Source organism: Dipodomys merriami, unplaced genomic scaffold (assembly GCF_024711535.1).
Source record: "Dipodomys merriami isolate MVZ:Mamm:240054 unplaced genomic scaffold, mDipMer1.0.p SCAF_71, whole genome shotgun sequence".
NCBI lineage: Eukaryota > Metazoa > Chordata > Mammalia > Rodentia > Heteromyidae > Dipodomys > Dipodomys merriami.
The window spans coordinates 6,900,863-6,927,736 of NW_027206302.1; the positions used below are offsets into that span (position 1 = coordinate 6,900,863).

The 26,874-nt window shown below is 43.8% G+C and overlaps 1 protein-coding gene across 2 annotated transcripts in view; it reads right to left on the minus strand.

The window, feature by feature from the left end:
- Window positions 1–5,243: 5,243 nt before the first annotated feature.
- Window positions 5,244–26,874, minus strand: part of Rhbdl2 (rhomboid like 2) — a 50,340-nt gene continuing 28,709 nt past the window's right edge. The window contains exons 4-8 of one of the 2 annotated variants that reach the window (XM_070008867.1): window positions 23,941–24,053; window positions 17,311–17,411; window positions 15,652–15,712; window positions 7,822–7,883; window positions 5,244–6,460 (exon numbers count right to left, since the gene is read on the minus strand). In XM_070008867.1, the coding sequence (XP_069864968.1) occupies window positions 6,281–6,460; window positions 7,822–7,883; window positions 15,652–15,712; window positions 17,311–17,411; window positions 23,941–24,053 (517 nt within the window). In that variant the 3' untranslated portion in view covers window positions 5,244–6,280. The remainder of the gene's footprint in view (window positions 6,461–7,821; window positions 7,884–15,651; window positions 15,713–17,310; window positions 17,412–23,940; window positions 24,054–26,874) is intronic. The other variant, XM_070008868.1, reaches the window with a different exon arrangement.

Sequence of the window (26,874 nt, forward strand, 5' to 3'; positions counted from 1 at the left end):
GCATTGGTGACACTATAATCCTAGCTACTCAAGAGGCTGGGATTTAAGTATCATGGTTCAAAGCCAGCGTGGGCAGGAAAGTCTTTGAGACTCTTATTTCTGGTTAATAGCCAGAAAACTGGAAGTAGAGCTACAGCTCAAAGTGGTAGAGTGTTAGCCTTGGGCAAAAAAGAGCTCAAGGACAGCACCAAGGTCTTCAGTTCAAGTCCTACAACTGACAAAAATAAGCCTCATGGACTTTCCTGTGCAGGCTGGCTTTGAACTAGGATCCTCAGATCTCAGCTTCCTGAGTAGCTAGAGTTACAGGTGTGAGCCCTCAGCACCCAGCTTGGTTTTCAAATATAGATTCCACATTAGGCATATTCTGGTTTCTTTCTGGCAGTTGTAAATTTTGTGTGTGTGTGTGTGTGTGTCATGGGGCTTGAACTCTGGGCTTGGGCGCTGTCCTTGCGCTCTTCAGCTCAAGGCGAGCACTCTACCGTTTGAGCCACAGCGCTACTTCTGGTTTCCAGTGGTTTATTGGAGATAAGAGTCTCATGGACTTTCCTGCCCAGGCTGGCTTTGAACCCCAATCCTCAGATCTCAGCCTCCTGAGTAGCTAGGATTACAGGCGTGAGCCACCGGCGCCCGGCAAGTTGTAAATTTTTATCCTGTTAAAATGAACTCCAGCTGGACACCAGTGGCTGACACCTGTAATCCTAGCTACTCAGAAAGCTAAGATCTGATTATTGTGATTTGAAGCCAGCCTAGGCAGTAAAATACAGGAGACTCTTACCTACAATTAACCACTGAAAAACTGGAAGTGGCACCGTGGCTCAAAGTGGTAGAGCTCTAGCTTACCACTGTCCCTGAGCAAAAAAGCTCAGGGATAGTACCCAGGCCATGAGTTCAAGCCCCATGACCAACAGTAACAAAAAAAAAATCTCCAGAAATTCTTAATTATTTTATGGAACTAGAATGTCATTAGATATAATTTTAAGCAAATCAATCATTGATGTAGTGGGAGGATTTTAGAAGTTTTCCTTATAGCAATACTTCACCTATTTAAGATACTCAGTCTGCTTTGTAGAATGGAACTCTGGGGCAAATTATAATTTGTCTGCTTAGATCATTACCCAGGAAATCTCATATTAAGTTTAGTAACTGTCTGTTAATAGTGTCTCATGCCTACAATCCTAGCTACTCAGGAATCTGAGATCTGAGGTTCGAAGCCAGTCCAAACAGAAAAGCCTTAGAGACTCCAATTAACAAGCAAAAAACTAGACTGGAGGGGCTGGGAAGGTGGCTCAGTGGTAGAGCGCTTGCCTTGCATGCATAAGGCCCTGGGTTCGATTCCCCAGCACCACATAAGCAAAAAGAAAAAAAAGCTGAAGTGGCTCTGTGGCTCAAGTGGTAGAGCGCTAGCCTTGAGCTGAAGAGCTGAGGGACAGCGCCCAGGCCCAGAGTTCAGGCCCCATGACTGGACCCCAAAAAAAAAACTAGACTGGAGATATGGCTCAAGTGGTAGAGCACTAGGAAGAGGGAGTTGCCCTGAGTTCAAGCCCTGTACCAGCACCACACAAACACACACCACATACAGTAGACATCCTAGGTTATCTCAGAGGAAAAATACTCCAAAAGGAAAATAATATTTTCATTCATTTCATTTAAAATGTATATCCTATATCATTTGCCTATGGGAAATGTTACACAAGGGAAAGAACTACTATAGCATACTGTAATTACAGAATATCTTCATTGGTTGTTCACCAAATCTCACTGATGCTGAAACTGAAGTACAACTTATGAGCCCACAATAACACAGAGTTGAAGCTAGTGTTCAGACTCAATACTGTGGCTCCACAGTCAGCTCTTAACTGTATTAACTATATCCTTTTTTCTCCTCTAAACAAATGAAATATCCATAAAAGAAACATCAAGAGCTCATTTATTTTCTCTTAAAAATTTATTTAGGGCTGGGAAGGTGGCTCAGTGGTAGAGCGCTTGCCTTGCATGCATGAGGCCCTGGGTTCAATTCCCCAGCACCACATAAGCAAAAGGAAAAAAAGCCAGAAGTGGCGCTGTGGCTCAAGTGGTAGAGCGCTAGCCTAGAGCTGAGGGACAGCGCCCAGGCCCAGAGTTCAGATCCCATGACCGGACCCAAAAAAAAAATTTTTTTTTTTTTAAACTTAGGAATGGCTGGGTGCCAGTGGCTCACACCTGTAATCCTAACTACTCAGGAGGCTAAGATCTAAGGATCATGGTTCCAAGACAGCCTAGGCAGGAAACCTGTGAGACTTTTATCCTCAATAAATTACTCAAAAAAATCAGAAGTGGCACTGTGGCTCAAGTGGTAGAGCACTTGCCTAGAGCAAAAGCAGCTCAGGGGTAGTGCCCAGGCCCAGAGTTCAAGAAAAAAATTAGGAATGACCAATAGTAATAGTTTGGGCTTTTTTAATAACTGGTTTTAGAGTCCTTGGTTTTTTAAAGTTCTTTTTTTTTTTTTTGGTCTGGTCGTGGGGCCTGAACTCTGGGCCTGGGCGCTGTCCCTCAACTCTTCAGCTCAAGGCTAGCGCTCTACCACTTGAGCCACAGAGCCACTTCCAGCTTTTTTCTTTTTGCTTATGTGGTGCTGAGGAATCGAACCCAGGGCCTTATGCATGCAAGGCAAGCGCTCTACCACTGAGCCACCTTCCCAGCCCCAGGTTTTTTAAAAGTTCTTGAACGTGTGTGTGTGTGTGTGTGTGTGTGTGTGTGTGTGTGTGTGTGTGTGTGTGTGTGTGTGTGTGTGTGTGTGTGTGTGTGTGTGTGTGTGTGTGTGTGTGTGTGTGTGTGTGTGTGTGTGTGTGTGTGTGTGTGTGTGTGTGTGTGTGTGTGTGTGTGTAGCTTGAACTCAGAGCCTGGGGCTGTCCTTGAACTCTTTCACTTAAGGCTAATGCTCTGATATTTTGGGCTACAGCTCCACTTCTTGTTTTCAGAAAGTAGTTAATTGGAGAGGAGAGTGTCCTAGACTTTTCCAGCCCAGACTGGCTTCAAATTGTGATCCTCAGATCTGTCTCTTGAGTAGCTAGGATTATAGGCATGAGCCACCAGTGCCCTTAAGTTATTGGATCTTTGTTTTGCTTTTTATACAATTATAAGACTTGCAAAGCATCTCCCATCTAAGATTTAATTGTATTCCTGATAGAAAAAAATCTGTTGGCTTTATCATATTAATAATTGCATCCTTTGACCCAAGAAACCAGGCACTTTAAAATGTAAGCAAGGATTACTCATGTTGTGATTTATAATAGTCATGAATTGGAAGCATCCATAATAACTAACAACACTAGAAAGACTAAATAATTCTACATCCTCCAGTGTGATTCTGTGCACCAGTAGAAATGTTAAATTTATACTAATGTAAAACAATGTGATTTAGGTTGTAAAATAGCAGAGTCCCTCTGTAAATTTATATATAGAAATGCATGCAAAACTTCTGGAAGGATATTCATCAAAATTCAATCTCTAGGTAGTAGCATTATAATTAACCTAATTTTTAAATAACTATATGAGTTTTATTTTCCCATCACTCTTGTAATCACAAAAAGAAAGGATTTTCTCCTACAAGACAAGAATGTTAAAGTATTTCCTAAAAGAAGGAGCAATATATTCTTTACAAATTAAATCCTCTTTAGCAAATGCCATGAAAACTAAGCATACATAAGATTTTTTAGAAGCAGAAGATACATGGATACAAAAACAAAAGATAAAATCATTTATAACAATACTTTCTTAGCTAGCTAAAAATTAGCTCATACCTGTTTTAGGTTAGGTGAACCTGAGGCAAATCATGCTTAGAAGTTACACCATGGCCATCTTCAACTTCTTTAGATTTGTTTCTTTGAGATGTTGGGTAGGTCCAGTGCAGTTCAGCACAATGGATAGTTAGCCATCAACTAAATCACCTCCCTTCAGCTCATTTTCTTCTATACCACTGTCCAATAGAACTGCTTCTGCAACACTGGAAAGAGTCTCTGTGCTTGGTCCAATAAGGTAGTAAGCTGCTACATGCAGCAATTGAACACTTGCAATCTAGCTGTGTGTGAGTGCAGCTGAATTATTTAACAGGCATCTAAAAAACTGCTTGTGCCCATGGCTACGTTATTGGAAAGCACACAGAATGCTTCCAGTACTCTTAAGAACACATGCAGACTAAAAGAAAAAAGCAGTGAGCCCTAGATCACACTAGTAAATGACCCCTCTAACTCAAGATGCCCAATTTAAGACATCAGAAGATATATGCTTTTATTACAATTTTTGCCAGTAAAATATTACTGTTTAGGGGCTGGGAAGGTGGCTCAGTGGTAGAGTGCTTGCCCTGCATGCATGAGGCCCTCGGCACCACATAAGCAGAAAAAGCTGGAAGTGGCACTGTGGCTCAAGTGGTAGAGCACTAGCCTTGAGCTGAAGAGCTGAGGGACAGCACCCAGGCCCAGAGTTCAGGTCCCATGACTGACCCAAAAAAAAGAAAAATTACTGTTTAGGGTGACACATGTTTCTTTTTTTTTCTGTTTTTGTTTTTGTTTTTGTTCTTTACTTTCTTTCTTTGCTAGCCCTGGGGCTTTAACTCTGGGCCTGGGCACTGTCCCTGAGCTGCTTTTGCTCAAGGCAAGCTCTCTACCACTTGAGCCACAGCACCACTTCTGGTTTTTTTGAGTAGTTTATTAGAAATAAGAGCCTCACAGAGTTTCCTGCCCAGCTGGCTTCCAACCACAATCCTCAGATCTCAGCCTCCTGAGTTGCTAGGATTACAGGCGTGAGCCACCATCCCCAGCCCATGTTTCTTTATTTTGATTTTACTCATTTTTTAAAATAATCCAGGTTTGAGTTCAGGATGGACCTCAATATCATCATCCTGCCTCCAACTCCATGAATGCTGGAATTACAGGCCTGTACTACTACTTAAAAAATATTTCATATTCAATGGAAAAAAAATGTAACAGTGGTACTCACTAGACACTATGCTGTAAATTATTGATACAACTTGTGAATGGGGAGGAGATAAAAAAAATCTTGGAGAAGGCAAGGAAGAGTGACATTGTTCAAAAAGAAGTGTACTCATTACTTGACTTATGTAACTGTAACCCATCTGTACATTAACTTTATAATAGCAATTAAAAAAAGAGAGAGAGTTTGGCAATGCTAAAAGATAAAGGGAAATATATGATATTTAAAAGATTAAAAAAAAATATTTCATATTAAATAACTTTGTAGTCATCAGCCTTTCAAATCAATAGGTCATGCCCGATTTCACAGTTAGACAAATTTTAACCCCTATGTAGTTTTCTATTTTTAACAATTACATTGTACTTCAGGCCATTAACGTTCTCTTCATAACTGGTGATCTGGCCATGTCAGATGAATATTTCTTCCCTTTTCTCCTTTTTTAATTAATAGCCACTTTTAAAATTAAACACAAAAATCTCATTAGAGAAAAATATGTGTACATATTTATGTTTATTATGAAGACTGCACATTGTGTATAATATAGTAATTGCTAATAAAATTTAAAAATACCCTTAAGTTTTTAGAAATTTAAGTGAGTTATATTTTAACTGTCAAAATGTAAAAGTTTCAAAATTTATAATATCTTCTTTTGGAAAAGTTGATATTTTGTGCACTATAATAAATCGTATATCAAGTAGATTATATAATCTACTTGAAAGTTATTGCCAGGCACTGATGGCTCTCTCTTGTAATCCTACCTATTCAGGAGGCTGAAATCTGAGGGTCATAATTCAAAGTCAGCCTGAGCAGGAAAGTCCATGAAATTCATCTCCAATTAACCAACAAAAAGCTAAAGGTTGGTCTATGGCTTACGTGATAGAACACTACACTAGCCTTGAGCAAAAAAACTAAGTAACAACACCTAGGCCCTGACTTCAAGCCACAGTACTAGCACAAAAGTGATTATCAAGATTCTGACAGGCATATAAAAGGTTTTATTATCAACATAATACAGTACTCATGGAATTCTATCAAGCAACCTCCAATATAAACCCTTGTTCTCCAAGGAGAACAAGTCTTTGATAGGATATAAACACATATACTATATGCCAGGGAATGACCTTCCCTCTCATTCAGAAGCCCCTTTCTCAAATCCTAAGGTCCTTCTGTAAACAGCCCTTAGACTGATGAGTGCAGTATTGCCATCTTTATAAAACATTAGTATTTGCTGGGACATCTCTGTTTCATCAGAGTTTTCTATTCTTCCCCAACACCCCTCCACTCCCCACATCTGACTCATAGTAGAGTCAGATCAGTTTGCTGGGGATAGGAAAATATTGAAAAGGACAGCAAATAAGACACAAGCTAAATAAGCAGCAATTGCTATCCAAAATCTGGGATCTTTCAGCAGTGCTTTATCAAAGCAACTAAACACAGTGTAACCTATGGACATTCCAGCCAATCCTCCTGCAAAGTGAGCTGCAAAGGACACCTGTGCAGAAAAGGGAGGAAGATAGAAATTAGTCAACCAAGCACTAGTTTCATATTTCATTTGCATCCCTCTTACATAAATACAAATAACTAAGAGTCTGAAGAAGTAGAGGCTAAAAGGAGACACAAATTCCATGTGCAGAGAGGTTCCAAAAACATTCAAAGCTAAAAATGTCATTTACATATACTCTGAAACCATTGTTTCTCATTCTCCTCCATCACCTTTGCATTGAGAATGGATCTATAGAATGTCAACAAGAGAACAGGAATTCAGTGACAATGGGAGACCCCTACTAGGGAAACCTCATAGAAATGAACTAAGAAGACACAAATTGTAATACTCATCCAGGTGCCAGTGGCTCACACCTGTAATCCTAGCTACTCAGAAGGCTGAGAGCTGAGTATTGTGATCAGCTGGGGCAGGAAAGTCCATGAGATTCTTAATCACAGAAAAAGCCAGAAGTGGTACTTTGGCTCAAGTGGTGCTAGCCTTGAGCAAAAGGAGCTTAGGAACAGGGTCCAGGCCCAGAGTTCAAGGCTTAGGACCAGAAAAAAAAAAAAAGTAACACTCAAACTACCAAATTCAAAGATTAATCCCAGCACAACTGAAAATGTGTTTTTATTGGTTTTCTTTGTATTATACATTTAGAAGGCCCCTATTTTCATTGCTTTATTCAAGTCCACTTTTAAATCTTCTCCCCTGTTTGGGAATGGCTACCAACATGGCAGGTGCAACAATGAGATTGCTGAGCGAGGAGAACAATCTGGTCTGATTTCCTTAGGTATTTTCTTCCAAGTTGCTATTTCTTTTTGTGTGTGTGTCCAAGAGCAGTGCTCAAACTCCTACCTGATGCTTGCTTTGCTCATTGGCTGATGCTCTATCGTTTGAGCTTTGCCTTCAGCCCTTAAGGGTTGGCTATTTCTTTTTTTCCCTTCAAGTGGATATTTGACTGCCTTACATCAGAGAGTTGTAACCCCTACTTGATTATCCTTTTTGATGAATAAACAAATGTTTATTAAAAAAAAAAAAAAGGCTAAGCACAGTTGGCTTACACCTGTAATCTTAGCTACTCAGGAGGCTGAGATCTGTGGATTGTGGTTTGAAGCCAGCCCAGGCAGAAAATCCATGAGACTTTTATTTCCAATTAACCAGCAAAAAGCTGTAAGTAGTGCTTTGGCTCAAGTGGTAGAGTACTCGCCTTGAGCTCAAGAGCTCAGGGACAGTGCCCAGGCCCAGAGTTCAAGCCCCACAACCAACAAAAAAAAAAAAAGCTAAGAGACCAGCACCCAGGCCCCTGAGTTCAAGCCCCAATGCCAGCACAAAAAAAGAAGAAAAAGAAAAAAGGAAGAAAGTAAACTCACCGGAGACCCATTTGCAGGGACAAAGAATCTTCTGTAGAGAGCAAATCCCATGTCCGACCCAACTAGAAGGAAAAACATCCTGATGAGGCCCCAGAATGTCTACACCAGTGCACCAAATACTTTTGATTCCCCTAGTAAAAATCATATCCAGTCTTACTGGGTGCCTGGTACTATGCTTAGAGTGCTTCGTACGTTAACGTGTAATCCAACTGTATGTGGTAGATAGTATTGTTTAATGATGAGTAGACAGCAATGGAATAGTTGATATAAAACAATCAGCTGCCCACATAATCCCCACCTCCTGTGCTGATGAGGTAAAGGTTAGCAAGGAGCAAACAAGTAAAACCCAGTATGTCAAATAGTACTATGGAGGAAGTGCAGAAAGAGGAAGGAGAACTGAGAATGCTGGGAGTAGAGTGTATTTTTAATGGGAGAGTCAGGAAAGATCTGTCTTTGAGAATCTGACAGTAGATAGAAATGAGAGGAGCAAGGCATGCTGATATATGGGTCTTCCAGGCAGAGGAAGAATCCACTTAGACAGGAGTGGGGCTGGAATGTTTGAGAAGTGTGCCAATCAGTTGATTTGGCTGGCTCAGTGATTTTCAAAGTGTGGTTCTCTCCAACACCAGAAACAACATCACCTGGGTACTTCCTATAGCCCAGAACTAGGAACCAGAAGTTAGAGATGAAGCTCAACATTCTGTATTTTAACAAGATCTCCAGGTGGTTTCACACTAGAAGTAATGATAAAGTTGTAGGCAATAAGATCTAACAGGTAGCAGGGGATAAATTACGTAGTGGCCTTCTGAGGCCCTATACCGAATAACTAACTCGATGTCACAAGCCTCTGAAAACCTTAGAGCACAAAAGAGTGACCTCATCTGGCTTGTGCTTGCTTGTTCTTGCTTGCTTGCTTGCTTGGCTGTTTTTGTTGTTGTTGTTTGTTTGTTTGTTTGTTTGTTTGTTTGTTTGATCTAGTCGTGGGGCCTGAACTCTGGGCCTGGGTGCTGTCCCTCAGCTCTTCAGCTCAAGGCTAGCCCTCTACCACTTGAGCCACAGCGCCACTTCCAGCTTTTTTCTTTTTGCTTATGTGGTATTGAGGAATCGAACCCAGGGCTTCAGGCATGCAAGGCAAGCACTCTACCACTGAGCCACTTACCCAGCCCCTTGGATGGTTTTTATAGTGCTGGCTTTGATTTATGTTTTTAAAAAGTCATTCTGGCAGCTGGATGCTGGTAGCTCACACGATAATCCTAGCTACTCAGGAGGCTGAGATGTGAGAATCACAGTTCAAAGCCAGCTTGGGCAGGAAAGTCCATAAGACTCTTTATCTCCAATTAACCACTAGAAAACCAGAAGTGGAGCTATGGCTCAGAGTGGTAGAGCACTATCCTTGAGCAAAAGAGCTCAGGCACAGGCCCCGACTTCAAGCCCCATGACCTACCAAAAAAAAAAGTCAAGCCAGGAACCAATGGCTCACCCCTATAATCCTAGCTACTCAGGAGGCTGAGATCTGAGGATCATGGTTCAAAGCCAGTCTGGGCAGGAAAGTCTGTGGGACTCTTATCTCCAATTAACCACCAGAAAACTGGAAGTGGCACTGTGGTTCAAGTGGTAGAGTGCCTGCCTTGAGCTGAGGGACAGCGCCCAGACCCAGAGTTCAAGCCCTAGGACCAGAAAAAAAAAAAAAATTCTGTCAACTCTATAGGAAATAGACTATCAGGGAGCAAGAACAAAAGCAGGGAAGCCAGCTAGTGGCTGGCTTGTAGCAACTGAAATGAGGGGTGCTGGTGGCATTATATACATTAAGAAGCCAAGACATCAAGGCTCTGCTCTCATCCACCCCACTAACTGCCTCTGTCTACCATCAGGTATATTGAAAACAGGCCATGAAATGAAACAAGTCCACATTCTACAATACAATGTGAGCCAGAATTTAGAGAAGTTAGGCTTGTTCCAGATGTGTGCTGCCAAATGAACTTTGGGCTACTTGGCCTCAAGGAAAACCTTCCCAGAATGCACTAATAATATTCAATATACATATGTAAAATAGAACTAGGTAAACTGAAGAGCTGGGGAGATAAGGAAGAACGATCAAAAGGAGTAACATTGATCAAGATGCACAATGCATGTACTCACATACTTGACATGTTGAATTGAAACCCCTTTGTGCAAGTACTTAAATAAAAAATAATATAAGCCAGGCGCTGTTGACTCACACCTATAATCCTACCTACTCAGGAGGCTGAGTTCTGAGAATCACAGTTCAAAGACAGCCGGGGCCTGAAGTCCATGAGACTCTTATCTCCATTTTACCACTAGAAAACTGGAAGTAATGGTGTGGCTTAGGTGGTAGAGCACTAGCCTTGAGCTGAAGATTTCAGGGACAGGGCCCAGGCCCAGAGTTTAAGCCCCATGACTGGAATAATAATAATAATAATAATAATAATAATAATAATAATAATAATAATAATAATAATAATAATAATGGAAAAGAATAAGGAAACCTATTACAATAGCTTATCAACTTCTTTAAAAATAATAAAAGAAGTGGCACTGTGGCCCAAGTGGTAGAGTGATAGCCTTGAGCTAAATTTCTGAAGGACAGTGCCTAGGCCCTGAGTTCAACCTCATGACTGACCAAAAAACAAACTAAAAAAGCCAGGCGCCGGTGGCTCACACCTATAATCCTAGCTACTCAGGACGCTGAGATGTGAGATATTGGTTCAAAGCCAGCCCAGGCAGGAAAGTCCATGAGACTTATCTCCAATAAATCACTAGAAAAATGGAAGTGGCTCTATGGCTCTGGCTCAAGTGGTAGAGCACTAGCCTTGAGCTGAAGAGCTCAGGGACAGCACCCAGGCCTAGAGTTCAAGCCCCACGACTGAAAAAAAATTAATAATAATAATAAAGAACCCTGCCTACTGGGCTGGGCCATAGCTCAAGCTCAAAGTGGTAGTGTGCTACCAACCTCCATGTTTTAGATTCATTTTCCAGTGGCTGGGGGGTGGGGGGTTGGACCCTGCTGTGTGTGCCATGCTTAGAAACTTGAAAACATCTCTCCCAACAGCCAGGTTCCATACCCACCCTTCAATTTCCTGCGCTCTGTTTAGTGAGCCACTGTGTCCTAGGTGATGCGGAAAAAAAAAGTCCTTGCCTTTGGGAAAATAGCATCAGGACCATGTGTTCAATACTATATCGATGCTGAAGTCACTGAACAGAAAATTGAAGTTGAGAAAATAGCCAATGGGAATTTAATTGCCAATGACTATTCTACAAAGTGCTATTAAATAGGACAGACTCAGACTTTCACTCATCATTGCACTTCCTGATCCAGTGTGAACAACACAGATAGAACTGTGAAAAAACTAAGGAAACAGCTATCAGAGAGCAGGGCAGCAACTGGAAGATTTAAGTGGTCCAGTATTCCATGTAGGAGGCCTTCTCTCAGAAAGTCTTGTAAACATAAGGATTTGATTTCTCCATCCCATTTACCTTTTTTTTTACCCCCTCCCCACATCTGTCTGCTTTTTCTGCTTCTGAGTTACTGTAGCCTTTACACTAAGACATGTCTTCCCATCTGAAAGACAATCTCATATATCAATAAACTAAGTCCTTGTACTTGTGAAAATCTGGACCTGCAGTGAAAGAGTTGCATTTGTGTGGATTATCTAAAAGGATGAGCATGTGAGATTTGCTCATTTTCCCAAAGGGAAGCTCAGTTGCTTAGTTAGAAAACACATCCCACAAATAATGTTTGATGAAGAAAGGTCCTTAAGACCAGTTACCCTTCACAATTAAGAATAATGTTTAGCACTTAAATCTCAGCACTCTTGAGACTGAGGCTTTTGCTTGGGCTACATAGCAAGACCCTGTCTAAATGAATGAATGAATAAATAAATAAATAAATAAATAATACATATATATATGGAAATGTATTTATATTAATTAGTATTTTATTAATTTGGTGGGGAGTTGGGGGCACAGGGGACACTGGAGTTTGAACTCAGGGTTTCATGATTACTTGGCAGGAAGGGGTTCTATCACTTGGGCCATACCCCCAAATCACCCCTGGTATATATTTAACTGTTCTCCTTCTTGGGTCAAGGAATGTGGAAATGACATATGCCAGGAATTGAAGAAGGTTAGCATTAGCATAGCCTATGAAGTCCCTGAGGTTTCTGTAGGGCATAATAAAGAGCATCATAGGGCTGGGAAGGTGGCTCAGTGGTAGAGCGCTTGCCTTGCATGCTTGAGGCCCTGGGTTCAATTCCTCAGCACCACATAAGCCGGAAAAAAAAGCCGGAAGTGATGCTGTGGCTCAAGTGGTAGAATGCTAGCCTTGAGCTGAAGAGCTGAGGGACAGCGCCCAGGCCCACAACCGGACCCGCCCCCCAAAAGAAGTAATAAAGAGCATCATTCAGTGATTTTAGTACTTGTCTTAATGACGTAATAATATATAAACATTTTGTCAATACCTTGTGCTTGAGGAAAGGGCTTTTACTCCAATCATTTCCCCACTAAAGATGCAATGCATTCCAGGCACTGGTGGCTCATACCTGTAATCCTAGCTACTCAGGAGGCTGAGAACTGAGGATCAGGGTTAGATACCAGCCTGGGCAGGAAAGTCCATGAGACTCTCATCTCCAGTTAACTACCAGAAAACCAGAAGTAGAGCTGTGGCTCAAAGTGGTAGAGCACCAGCCTCGAGCACAAAAGCTCAGACAATGCCCAGGCCCTGAGTTCAAGCTCTATGACCTATAAAATAGAAAGAGAGGGACTGGAAATATGGTTTAGTGGTAGAGTGCTTGCCTAGCATGCATGAAGCCTTGGGTTCGATTCCTCAGTACCACATAACACAGGAAAAGCCGGAAGGGGCACTGTGACTCAAGTGTTTGAGTGTTAGCCTTGAGTAAAAGAAGCTCAAGGACAGTGCCCAAGACCTGAGTTCAGGCCCCAGGACTGGTGAAACATAGAGAGAGAGAGAGGAGAGAGAGAGATGCAACACTTATCCTACCAGGCTAAGACCAGTCTCAGGTAACATATGACCATATTTTTTTGTGGTCCTTGGTTCTGGTTGTGGAAGTGCTGAGGACCTTTCCCAGGTCCTGTCACATGTTGAACAAGTTCTATTACTGAGCAATGACTGACCCAATCCCCAGAACTGGTTGTGACTCTCAATAACTCATGCTCTCCTTTCTCTGCTGACAATTTTCCTTTGCCTTCTTGATTTCTTTGGGGGAAGGGGTGTGAATGATCCACAGTATGTTATAAACTATAAATGAATGAGTTATTTTATCTCAGAATAAATTTAGTGCCTTTACCATTAATTGCCTCTTCCCACTTGGCTCTGTTTCAGTAATGTTGGATAATTAAACTCTATAATTAAACCAAGAATCTTAGGTTTTACCAAGTGTGATGGCTACCTTGACTCTCAAGTCTGATCCAGGATCTGTCTTCCTCTCCAAACTTCCCAAGCTACAAAATTATATTCTAAAGCCCCAGAGAGCCCACACCCAGGACCAACCATTGACAGATGGCCTTAGATCCCATGAAGCATACTCCCAAAAACCAGAAAGGGCCAGCCACTGCTTCAACATCAAACCATTTGTGGAGATCTCAGGTTTGCATCATCTAGTAATTCACCCTGTTGAATAAAATTCCCAACCCTGAGAGCTTCCATACAGTCATGTAACTCACCATCTTACCTAAATTTGGTATCCAGGAACCAAAGAACATCTGGAACCCCAGAAACAGATATAGTTTCACCTAAAGATGGTCCCTAAACCCAAGTTACCACCCAAGTCTTTGCCCTTGTTTTTTTTCCACATCGTATGGCTTGCTATCACTTCTGTTTCCTTTCAGACTTGGCCACATTTCCAGCTCCTCTCCAGATGGAACATTCTTCCTGAACACCCAAAGCAGATAATTCTTGAATTCTTGGAGATTTTAAAACCCATGTTAGGCTGGGTACTAGTGGCTCATGCCTATAATCCTAACTACTCAGAAGGCTGAGATCTGAGGATCATGGTTCAACACCAGCCCAGGCAGGACAGTCCGTGAGACTCTTAGTTCCAATTAACCACCAAAAAAACAGGAGTGGCACTGTGGCTCAAGTGGTAGAGCACTTGTCTTAAACTGAAGAGCTCAAGGATAGCACCCCGGCCAAGTTAAGTCCTTGGCCGACAAAAGCCATGTTAGGACCAGGTACTGCTGACTCCTATCTGAAATTTTGGCTACTCAGGAACATGAGATCTAAGATCATGGTTAAAAGCCAGCCCAGTCATAAAAGGCCATAAGACATTTTTTTGTCTGAAACCAAGACTTGAACACATAGTATCTGATGCTTTCTATCATTGGCTGGTGTTCTACCAGCTGAGCCATGCCTCCAACCCCCCATGAGACTCTTTCTCTCTAACCAGCAAAAAACCAAGAAATAGAGCTGTGGCTCACATGGTAGAATGCCAGTCTTGAGCAAAAAGCTAAGCAAGAGCATAAGATTTTGAGTTCAAGCACAGCACTGGTATTCTCCCCCCACACACACACACACACCCATGTTAGCCACACTCTTCCTTTTGGGCCTTTGTGTTCTTTGACTTGCTTCTCCAATCTGTAGCTACTCATATCTGTATCAGTTCTTTTTCATCTAAAAATTTAGAAATGGAGAGATTATCTCAGCAGTTGCTAAGCTTTCCCTTTGCAGATAAAATCATATACAGCTCCTAATATCTGAAAGAGCAAGTCTGGTACATAAAACATATGTGAAGCTAAGGTTGAAGTGGGGAGCTCTGCAGTCCTGGCCTTTTCCATTACAGAAACAAAAGAGACAAGGGGCTGGCTCAGTGATAGAGTGCTTGCCTCAGTGCTTGCATGAGGCCCTGGTTTTAATTCCTCAACACCACATAAACAGAAAAGGCCAGAAGTGGCACTGTGGCTCAAGTGGTAGAGTGCTAGTCTTGAGCTGAAGAGCTGAGGGACAGCGCCCAGGCCCAGAGTTCAAGCCCCAGGACCAAAAAAAAAAAGAAACCAGAGAAGGACTGGGAAGGTGGCTCAGTGGTAGAATGCTTGCCTTGCATGCATGAGGCCCTGTGTTCAATTCCTCAGCAGCACATGAGCAGAAAAAGCTGGAAGTGGTGCTGTGGCTCAAGGGGTAGAGCTCTAGCCTTCAACTGAAGAACTGAGTGATAGCGCCCAGGCCCAGAGTTCAGGCCCCATGACTGGCAAAAAAAAGAAATCAGAGAAGCCAGGCACTAGTAGCTCACACCTGTAATCCTAGCTCCTCAGGATGCTGAGATCTGAGGATCACGGTTCAAAGCCAGCCCAGACAGGACTCCTCTCCAATTAACCACCAGAAAACCAGAAGTGGTTCTGTGGCTCAAATGGTTGAGTACTTGCTTTGAGCTGAAGAGCTCAGGGATAGCACCCAGGCCACGTTCAAGCCCCAGGACCAACCAAAAAAAAAAAAAAGGAGGGAAAAAGAAAAGAAAGAAATCAGGGCTGGGAAGGTGGCTCAATGGTAGACTGCCTGCCTTGCATGCATGAGGCCCTGGATTCAATTCTTCAGTACCACATAAGCAGAAAAAGCCAGAAGTGGCGCTGTAGCTCAAGTGGTAGAGCACTAGCCTTGAGCTGAAGAGCTGAGGGACAGTGCCCAGGCCCAGAGTTCAGGCCCCACGACCGGAAGGAGGAGAAGGAGGAGGAGGAGGAAGAGGAGGAGGAGGAGGAGGAGGAGGAGGAGGATCACAGAGGTACATGTAAAAACCTCACCTGAGGGTCCATGAAACTCTGAATGGATAAAATCAAAGATGTAAAGGATTCAAAAAAACTCACTTATAAGGATGATGATGATGAGTCTGACAATCCCAAAGGCAGGAATCATTTCTCGAAAATTCTTGCAAAGAGATAAATGAGAATATAAGCTACTACCCATTAGCAAATGAAACCCTAACTCTACTCCTTCCTCACCTGCTTTTTTTTTTTTTTTTTGGGTCCAGTCGTGGGGCCTGAACTCTGGGCCTGGGTGCTGTCCCTCAGCTCTTCAGTTCAAGGCTAGCACTCTACCACTTGAGCCACAGCACCACTTCTGGCTTTTTTCTTTTTTTCTTTTTGCTTATATGGTGCTGAGGAATCGAACCCAGGGCCTCGAGCATGCAAGGCAAGTGCTCTACCACTGAGCCACCTTCCCAGCCCACACCTGCTTTTTTTTATTTAGCACAATTTTTTCAATGTCAAGTATTTAAAAACAGTTGGGCTTAAACAGCTTCAAAGGTGGGTAGGAAGTATGTAAAGTGATGGTGCATTTAGACAACAAGTAAAACCTGACGTTTAGGTCTGTAGTATGAATGACCCAATGCCAAGCACAGTGACTGGTGCCTATAATCCTACTCAGGAAACTGAAACTTGAGAATCACAGTTCAAATCCAGCCTATGCAGGAAAGCTCCTGAGACTTTTTTTTTTTTTTTTTTTTTTTTTTTTTTTTGTCGGTTGTGGGCCTGAACTCTGGGCCTGGGCACTGTCCCTCAGCTCTTCAGCTCAAGGCTTGCGCTCTACCACTTGAGCCATAGCACCACTTCCGGCTTTTTCTGCTTATGTTGTGCTGAGGAATTGAACCCAGGGCCTCATGCATGCAAGGCAAGCACTCTACCACTGAGCCACCTTCCCAGCCCAGCTCCTGAGACTCTTATCTCCAATTAACTATCAAAAAAAGTGGAGCTGTGGGCTGGGAATGTGCCTTAGTGGTAGACTGCTTGCCATGAAGCCCTGGGTTTGACTCCTCAGTACCACATAAACAGAAAAACCTGAAAGTTGTGCTGTGGTAAAAGTGGTAGAGTGCTAGCCTTGAGCAAAAGAAGCTCAGGCACAGTGCCTAGGCCCTGAGTTCAAGCCCCAAGACTGGCAAAAATAAAAAGGGGGGCTGGGAAGTTGGCTCAGTGGTAGAGCGCTTGCCTTGCATGCCTGAGGCCCTGAGTTCGATTCCCAGTACCACATAAGCGAAAAGAAAAAAGCCGGAAGTGGCGCTGTGGCTCAAGTGATAGAGCACTAGCCTTGAGCTGAAGAGCTGAGGGACAGTGCCCAGGCCCAGAGTTCAGGCCCCACGACCGGACCCAAAAAAAAAAAAAATATGAATGGTAAGCTCTGGTTATACATTTCTCAGAAGGTGAATGGTGCCAGTTGCTAGTGACCCACACCTATAATCTTAGCTGCTCAGGAAACTCAGATCTAAGGATCACGGTTTGAAGTGAGGCCAGCAGACAACTTCAAAAGACTCATCTCCAATTGACCACCAAAAAACTGGAAGTGGGTCAAATAGTAGAGAGCTAGTCTTGCAGAAAAAAAATGAAAAAAAGAAAAACTAAGCAAGAATATGAGGCCCAGAATTCTAAGAACCAACAACAAAAGGGGGGAGAGAGGGAGGGAAGGAGGGAGGGGAGGGAGGGAGGAAAAAAGGAAGGATGGTCAATAAATATTGATAGGTTAAGAGTTCTTACCACTAGAACATTCATGAAATATCCCCCCATCAGGGCATAGACTCCTCCTGAAGCACCCACAAGAGACTTAAGGGGATCAAAAATGGAGCTTGCAAGGGAACCTAAGAAATAAAATACAAAAGAGTCAGCCAGGACTATATGAGCAAGATATGGTTCCAATGTAGGGTACAAATTTGGGAAGTCAGATCACTTTCATTTTCACAAATAAATCCACTCTGTCCTTTGTGTACTATAGAAAAAAAATTATTATTCTGCAACATACGATGTTCCTTAAGAAAGCAACACCACAGAGACAAGAGCACAGACATTGGAGCCAGAATTACCCAGTGTGTGACTTGAGGATTTATTAACCTGTCTGTACCTTCATTTTCCTGTCTACAAGCTAGAAATATTAATAAAACTGCCATATATATACATGGCATACCAAAACACTGACACACGTATTATATCCTGACCAGCTATTTTAAAATATCCTGCACATTTAGAAAAACTATCCAAATGCCTAAGACACTCTGACAACTCATTATATAATAGCCACCTTTCTCGTGAGGCCAGGAATGTGGCCTCCAAATCCTTCTCCCCATAACATTCAGTCAGACTCCCCAGCAAAATGAGACCTGTTCCCATACTAGGCTTGCCAACTCTAAGATTGTCTTTTGTACTGTTAATTCAGATACTTTGGTACCTTCTTTTCAAGGTACTCTTTCATCCCTTGGGATACAATATAATATCTACTTTGTCCCAGGAAAAGTGATTCAGGCACTGGTGGCTCACATCTATAATTCTAGCTGCTCAAAAGGCTGAGATCGGGGCTGGGAAGGTGGCTCAGTGGTAGAGCGCTTGCCTTGCATGCATGAGGCCCTGGGTTCCATTCCTCAGCACCACATAAACAGAGAAAAAAAAAGCTGGAAGTGGCGCTGTGGCTCAAGTGGTAGAGCGCTAGCCTTGAGCTGAAGAGCTGAGGGACAGTGCCCAGGCCCAGAGTTCAGGTCTATGACCGGACCCCCCCCCCAAAAAAAAAATTTTTTTTAAAAAGGCTGAGATCTAAGGATCCCAATTCAAAGCCAGCCTGGACAGAAAAGTCTGTGGGAATCTTATCTCTAACCAGCAAAAAGCCAGAAATGTAATTGTGGCTAAGGTGGTAGAGGGTTAGCCCTTAAAAAAAAAAAAAAAAAGCTAAGGAGCAGCCTCCAGGCCTGAGTACAAGCCACACAACACAAATTAAGAAAAAAAAAAAAATAGATGGAGGCTGTGACAAGTGATTTCCATTCTCCTTGGGCCACGTGTTCTGTAATGGGGGTTCAAATCAAGTTGTGGGCAAAAAAAGGCTGTCAATAGTAGAGCCAGGCAAGTCCTAGCCATTGCAAATGGTCTTTAAGGGCAGGAAAAGAGAGGTGCATGCAAAAACAGAAGGGCAAGGAAGGAAAACAGGAGCCAAAAGAGAGGGGAAGTAGGCTAGAGAGTGCCTCAATTCAACCTCACTCCTCTAGCTCATGATTCTTCCCTACTGACTACCCACTGCCTGTGAACCCTGCAAGATCCAAGGCCCTCAGAGAGCCATTAGTGAAAAACGTTATAAACACTACATGGCTGAATTGTATCTCCCAAAACAAGCGTGAAGTCTCTGCTACTTTATTAGGAAATAGGTGATCTTACTTGAAAATTTGGTTGAGTACAGGTAATTGGCTACATGGGTCTTATTGAAATAGCTGGAACTTTCAACCAATAAAACTTTGTGCTTTTCTCTTTTCTTTCTCTTTCTCTCTTTTTTCTTTTTTTGGTCCCAGTACCTGTGTTTGAACTTAAGACCTCAAGCTCAACTTATTTGCTCAAAGCTGATACTCTACCATTTGAGCCACATCTTTACTATTTATAGCTTTTTGCTGATTAATTTGGAGATAAGAGCCTCCAGATTTATTTGCCTGGGATGGCTTTGAACCAAAATCTTCATATCTCAATTTCCTGAATTGCTAGAATTACAGATATGAGCCATCAACATCCAGCAAGACCAGTGTACTTATAAGAAGAAGAAAAGAGGCTGAGAGAGAGTAGCTCAGAGGTATAGTGGACATTTAGCATGCCCAGGTCCTGGGTTCAGTCCCCAGCACTCCCCACATACCAAGGGAGGGAGAAGAAACAACCAGATGAAAAGATTCATACCCTGCAGCTGCCAGGCAAGGGATACCATGGATAGATAACTAGCAAAAGCTGGGGAAGGGGGAGGAAAGATCTTTCTCTACAGCCTTCAGAAGGGGCACAGCCCTTCTGACACCTTGATTTCACACTTCCAGTCTCCAGAACTGTGAGATGAAACATTTCTCTTGGAGCTGGGAATGTGGCTTAGTGGTAGAGTGCTTGCCTAGCACGCATGAAGCCCTGGGTTCGATTCCTCAGTACCACATAAGCAGAAAAATCTGGAAGGGGCACTGCTCATGTGGTAGAATGCTAGCCTTGAGCCCCAAGAAGTTCAGGGACAGTGCCCAGGCCCTGAGTTCAAGTCCCAGGACCGGCAAAAAAAAGGGGGGCAGGGGGACTGGGAATGTGGTTTAGTGGTAGAGTGCTTGTCTAGCATGCATGAAGCCCTGGGTTCAATTCTTCAATACCTTGGGTCCAGTCATGGGGCCTGAACTCTGGGCCTGGGCGCTGTCCCTCAGCTCTTTAGCTCAAGGCTAGTGCTCTACCACTTGAGCCACAGCGCCACTTGCGGCTTTTTTTTTCTTTTTGCTTATGTGGTGCTGAGGAATCGAACCCAGGGCCTCATGCATGCAAGGCAAGCGCTCTGCCACTGAGCCACCTTCTCAGCCCCGTCGATTCCTCAATACCAAATAAACAGAAAAAGCTGGAAGTGGAGCTGTGGTTCAAGTAGTAGAGTGCTAGCCTTGAGCAAAAGAAGCTCAGGGACAGTGCCCAGGCCCTGAGTTCAAGCCCCAGGACTGGAAAAAATAATAATAACTATCTTTTTGTAAGCACCCAGTTTATAGTACTTTATTGGGACAGGGAGGAAACTAATACACTACTCAATGAAGTACAGGCCTACTACATATTTATAAATTACAAAACACTAAGGTTTTATACAACGTAAGAAATGGAGGGGCCGGGAAGATGGCTCAGTCGTAGAGTGCTTGCCTTGCATACAAAAGGCCCTGGGTTCAATTCCTCAGCATCACATAAATAGAAAAAACTGGAAGTGCCGGGCACTGGTGGCTCACGCCTGTAATCCTAGCTAATCAGGAGGCTGAGATCTGAGGATCACGGTTCAAAGCCAGCCCAGGCAGGAGAGACCGTGAGACTCCTATCTCCAATAAACCACCAGAAAACCGGAAGTGGCGCTGTAGCTCAAGTGGTAGAGCGCTCACCTTGAGCTGAAGAGCTGAGGGACAGCGCCCAGGCCCAGAGTTCAAGCCCCACTACCGACAAAAAAAAAAGAAAAAACTGGAAGTGGCACTGTGGCTCAAGTGGTAGAGTACTAGCCTTGAGCTGAAGAGCCAAGGGACAATGCCCAGGCCCAGAGATCAAGCCTAACAAATGGATTTTTTTTTTTTGTGGGGGGTGCCTGAGGGGGCATCGGTCATGGAGCTTGAACTCTGGGCCTGGGCACTGTCCCTCAAGCTCTTCAGCTCAATTTGAGTGCCGTACCACTTAAGCCACAGGCCACTTCTGGTTTTTTGGAGGTAAGAGTCTCACAGACTTTCCTGCCCTGGCTGGCTTTAAACCCAGGTCCTCAGATCTCAGCCTCTTGAGTAACTAGGATTACAGGCTTGAGCCACTGGCACCCAGATAAGAAATGAAATTTTAAAAGAAAAATTAAGAACTGGGTGTTGGTGGTTCATGGGTGTAATCCCAGCCACTAAGAAGACCGAAATCTGAAGATTGGGGTTCAAAGCCAGCCTAGGAAGGAAAGACCATGAGACTCCTTTTGTTTTGTTTTGTTTTTATTGGGCTTAGGGCTTAAACTCTGGTCCTGGGCGCTGTCCCTTAGCTCTTCAGCTCAAGGTGAGTACTCTACCACTTGAGCCACAGTATCACTTCTGGTTTTCTGGTGCTTAATTGCAGATAAGAGTCTCACAGACTTTCCTGCCCAGGCTGGCTTTGAACTGTGATCCTCAGATCTCAGCCTCCTGAGTAGCTAGGATTATAGGTATAAGCCACTGGCACTAGCTCCATGAGATTCTTATCTCCAATTAATCACCAGAAAACCAGAAGTAGAGCTGTGGCTCAGAGTGGTAGAACACTAGCCTTGAGCAAAGAGCCCAGGCCTTGAGTTCAAGCCCCAGGATGGACAAAAAAAATCTGGGAGATAAGGGGCTGGAGGTATGGGTCAAGTGGTAGAGCACCAACCACGAGCAAGCAAACTTGTTCATATATATATTTGAGACAGGATCTTACTATGTACCCTAGATTGCCCAAGAACTTGTAATCTTTCCTAATGCTGGAGTACAAGCATGCACCACCACACCTGACTGTAATTAAACATTTTTAACTATTTTTTACTTCATTAATGGTATCCAAAACCTTTCCATGAGCAGTGTTAAGCTTTGTTTGTTTTGAATATCTTGGTTAAAAATCATGACCCAGGGGCTGGGAAGGTGGCTCAGTGGTAGAGCGCTTGCCTTGCATGCTTGAGTCTCTGGGTTCGATTCCTCAGCACCACATAAGCAAAAAGAAAAAAGCCGGAAGTGGTGCTGTGGCTCAAGTGGTAGAGTGCTAGCCTTGAGCTGAAGAGCTGAGGCACAGCACCCAGGCCCAGAGTTCAGGCCCAATGACCGGACCCAAAAAAAAAAAAAAAAAAAAAAAAAAAATCATGACCCAGGAGGAGGAGACAACAATGCTCAATAGAAAACCTATGTACTCATTACCTTGCTCATGTAACTGTAATCCCTCTGTACAGTATTTTTACAATAAAAGATGTACAAAACCAATCATGACCCAGAAGCTGGGCTCTGGCGGTTCACACCTATAATCCTAGCTACTTGGAAGGCTGAAAAAGGGAATATGACAGTTCCAAATCAGCACAGAAAGTAAAATCCATAAGACTCTGCTTCCATGGAAGGGAAGCTAGACTTGGGGCCCATGTCTGTGATCCCAGCAAGGACTGGAAACCTAACATAGGTGGATCACTGCTCAAGTGCATGCCTGGGCAGAAAATGAGATATTAGCCTAAAAATAACCAGTGAAAACAGGGCAAGAGGCAAAATTCAGCTGTATCATTCCAGTTTAGCAAGCATGAGACCCTGAGTTTAAATCCCAGTTCCACCTTAAAAACAAACAAACAAACAAACTTCAGCATCTAGAAATGCAAGAGGTGTAATCCTAACTTTACTTTTATGTCTATAGAAATTGCTGTCATCGGGCTGGGAAGGTCGTTCAGTGGTGCAGTGCTTGCCTTGTAAGCATGAGGCCCTGGGTTTGATTCCTCAGCACCACATAAGCAGAAGTGGCGCTGTGGCTCAAGTGGTAGAGCACTAGCCTTGAGTGAAGAGCTGAGGGACAGCGCCCAGACCCAGAGTTCAGGCCCCACAACAGGACCCCCCCCCAAAAAAAAAAAGAAAAGAAAGAAAGAAATTGCTGTCATTGACAGGGAACTGTGAGTCATGTCTGTAATCCTAGCCACTTAGGAGGCTATCTGAGGATGGAGGTTCAAAACCCACACAGGCAGGAAAGTTCTTTTTTTTTTTTTTTGGTCTGTTGTGGGGCTTGAACTCTGAGCCTGGCCACTGTCCCTCAGCTCTTCAGCTCAAGGCTAGCATTCTACCACTTGAGCCACAGAGCCATTTCCAGTTTTCTGGTGGTTAATTGGAGATAAGAATCTCACAGATTTTCCTGCCCAGACTGGCTTTGAACCTCAATCCTCAGATCTCAGCCTCCTGAGTAGCTAGGATTACAAGCATGAACTACCAGTGCACAGCTTGAGACTCTTTTTTTTTTTTTCTTTTCTTTTCTTTTTGCCAGTCCTGGGGCTTGAACTCAAGGCCTGGGCTGCTTTTGCTAAAGCTAGCTCTCTACCACGTGAGCCACAGTATCACTTGCTGCTTTTTCTGTTTATGTGGTACTGAGGAATCGAACCCAGGGCTTCATCCTTCCTAGGCAAGCACTCTACCACTAAGTCACATTCCTATCCTTCTTGAGACTTATTTCCAACTAACCACTAAAAAGCAGGAAGTGGAGCTGTGATTCAAATGGTAAAATACTAACCTTGAATTAAAGAAGAAGAAGAAAAAAAAAAGCTCAGGGAATTGTGAGTCATGTCTGTAATCCTAGCCACTTAGGAGGCTATCTGAGGATGGAGGTTCAAAGCCCACACAGGCAGGAAAGTTCTTTTTTTTTTTTTGGTCTGTTGTGGGGCTTGAACTCTGGGACTGGGTGCTGTCCCTCAGCTCTTAAACCCAAGGCTAGCACTCTACCACTTGAGCCACAGTACCACTTCCGGCTTTTTTCTTTTTGCTTATGTGGTGCTGAGGAATCGAACCCAGGACCTCATGCACGCAAGGCAAGTGCTCTACCACTGAGCCACCTTCCCAACCCCAGATCTCAGCCTCTTGAGTAGCTAGGATTACAGGCGTGAGCCACCAGTGCCCGGCTTACCTTTGCTTTTAATCCTAAGAGCCCACAGTGTACCTCCAGAACACTGACCTGCAAGCACTCCAGCCAGGTACACCAGCCCCACCCGGAGACCTTTGTGGACCATTTCCAAGGGGATCCCCAACACAAGCTGCATGAAAAGATTCCCCACGATGTGCTGCACTCTGCAGAAACAAACACAGTTATCAAATCTCTGAATTATTTCCTGGGAAATACTGGTGATTGTTTTTATGTAAGAACTTGCTACAATGCCATTTTCTTTTTCTTTCTTTTTCTTTTTTCTTTTTTTCCTGGTCTTGGAACTCAAAGCTTGGGCATTATTCTTTTTTTTTGGGGGGGGGGGGTCCAGTTGTGGGGCCTGAACTCTGGGCCTGGGCGCTGTCCCTCAGCTCTTCAGCTCAAGGCTAGCACTCTACCACTTGAGCCACAGCACCACTTCCGGCTTTTTTCTTTGTGCTTATGTGGTGCTGAGGAATCGAACCCAGGGCCTCATGCATGCAAGGCAAGCACTCTACCACTGAGCCACCTTCCCAGTTGGGCATTATTCTTGAGCCTCTTTATTGCTCAAAGCTAGCTCTCTACCACTTGAGCCACAATGCCACTCCAGCTTTTTCTGTGTACGTGGTACTAAGGAATCAAACGCAGGGCTTCATGCATGCTAGGCAAGCACTCTACCACTAAGCCACATTCCCAGCCCTTTCTCATTTTTTTTGTGGGTCATGAGGCCTGAACTCTGGGCCTGGGCGCTGTCCCTCAGCTCTTCTGCTCAAGGCTAGCGCTCTACCACTTGAGCCACAGCACCACTTCTGGCTTTTTCTGCTTATGTGGTGCTGAGGAATCAAACCCAGGGCCTCATGCATGCAAGGCAATTGAACCCAGGGCCTCATGCATGCAAGGCAAGCACTCAACCACTGGGCCACCTTCCCAGCCCCCAGCCCAAAATTTTAACTTTTTTTTTTTTGGTAGGTATTGGAGCTTGAACTCTGGGCCTGGGTGCTGTCCCTTAGTCTTCAGCTCAAAGTGAGAGTTCTACCACTTGAGCCACAGCAACACTTCTGGTTTTCTGGTGGTTAATTGGAGATAAGAGTCTCATGGCTTTCCTGCCCAGCCTGGCTTTGAACTACAACCGGCAGATCTCAGCTTCCTGAGTAGCTAGGATTACAGGTGTGAGCTACCATAAAAAAAAAAAAGAGAGAGAATTTTAGAAATATAAATAAGCTACTCAGGAGGCTGAGATCTGAGGATCATGATTCAAAGCTAGTAAGAGCAGAAAAGTCCATGAGACACTTATCTCCAATTAAACAGCAAGAAGTCAGAAGTGGAGCCCAGGTCTCAAGTACTAAAGTAATAACCTTGGGCAAAAAGGCTCAAGGACAGTACTTAGGACTTAGGAGTTCAAGCCCCAGAACCAAGCACAAAAATAACTAAAACAAACACATAAATAAATAAAAATGAAAAATAAAAATGTAACTAGAGTGCTTGTCTATCATGCAGAAGTCCATGGATTTGATTCCCCAGCAGCACAAAAAAAAAAAATTTTTTTAAGTTACTTTTCACAGCAGCTGTAGTTGGTATCTCATCTCCTCTCAGATACTATAGTTTAGCATGTAATACATTTGAATGTGTGAGGTTTTTTTTTTTTTTTTTTTTTTGCCAATCCTTGGTCTTGAACTAAGGACCTGGGCACTGTCCCTGAGCTTCTTTTGCTCAAGGCTAGCACTCTATCACTTGAGCCATGGCACCACTTCCAGCCTTTTCTGTTTATGTGGTACTGAGGAATTGAACCCAGGGCTTCATGAATGCTAGGCAAGCACTCTACCACTAAGCTACCTTCCCAGCCTGTGTATGGATTTTTAATTACAGTTTTTATATATGTAAATATATTTGTATGAGTGTACACATACAAATGTGTGTGTGTGTTGTGTGTTTCTGTGGTGGTGGGGATGGAATCCAGGCTGTATGGCATGCTTGGCAGATGATCTACCACTGTGTTATATCTCCAGTCCAGTAAAATACATACATACATACATACATACATAATTTTGCAGGTACAGGGCCTTGACATAGTACTTCTACTTGGCTTCTTTTTACTCAAGGCTGACACTCCAGCACTTGAGCTGCACCTCCAGTTCTTTTTTTTTTTTCTGGTTAATTGGAGATAAGATTCTCTTAGATTTGGGCCTAATGTCAGTGGTTCACGCCTGTAATCCTAGCTACTCAGGAGGCTGAGATCTGAGGATTGCAGTTCAAAGCCAGCCTGGACAAGAAAGTCTGTGAGCTGGGTGCTGGTGGCTCACGCCTGTAATCCTAGCTACTCAGGAGGCTGAGATCTGAGAATCGCAGTTCAAAGCCAGCCCAGGCAGGAGAGACCGTGAGACTCCTATCTCCAATAAAAACCACCAGAAAACCGGAAGTGGCGCTGTAGCTCAAGTGGTAGAGAGCTCGCCTTGAGCTGAAGAGCTGAGGGACAGCGCCCAGGCCCAGAGTTCAAGCCCCATGACCGACAAAAAAAAAAAAAAAAAAAAAGAAAATCTGTGAGATTCTTATCTCCAATGTCAGAAAACCGGAAGTGGCGCTGTGGCTCAAATACTAGAGCACTGGTCTTGAGCTGAAGAGCAGAGGGACAGCACCCAGGCCCAGAGTTCAAGCCCCATGACTGACAAAAAAAGAATCTGATTTATCTAGGCTGGCTTCAAACCATAATTATCAGCCTCCTGAGTAGCTAGGATTACAGGAATGAGCCACCAGCACCAAGCTTCCAAGTGGTAGAGCTGAAGATCTCAGGGACAGAGCCCAGGCCCAGAGTTCCAGCCCCACAACTGACAAAAGAAGAAGAAGAGGAGGAGGAGAAGGAGGAGGAAGGGGGGGAGGGGGAGGAGGAGGGGGGGGGAGAAGAGGAGGAGGGGGGAGGGGGAGGAGGGGGGAGGGGGAGGAGAGGGAGGGGGAGGAGGGGGGGGAGGAGGAGGAGGAGGAGGGAGAGGAGGG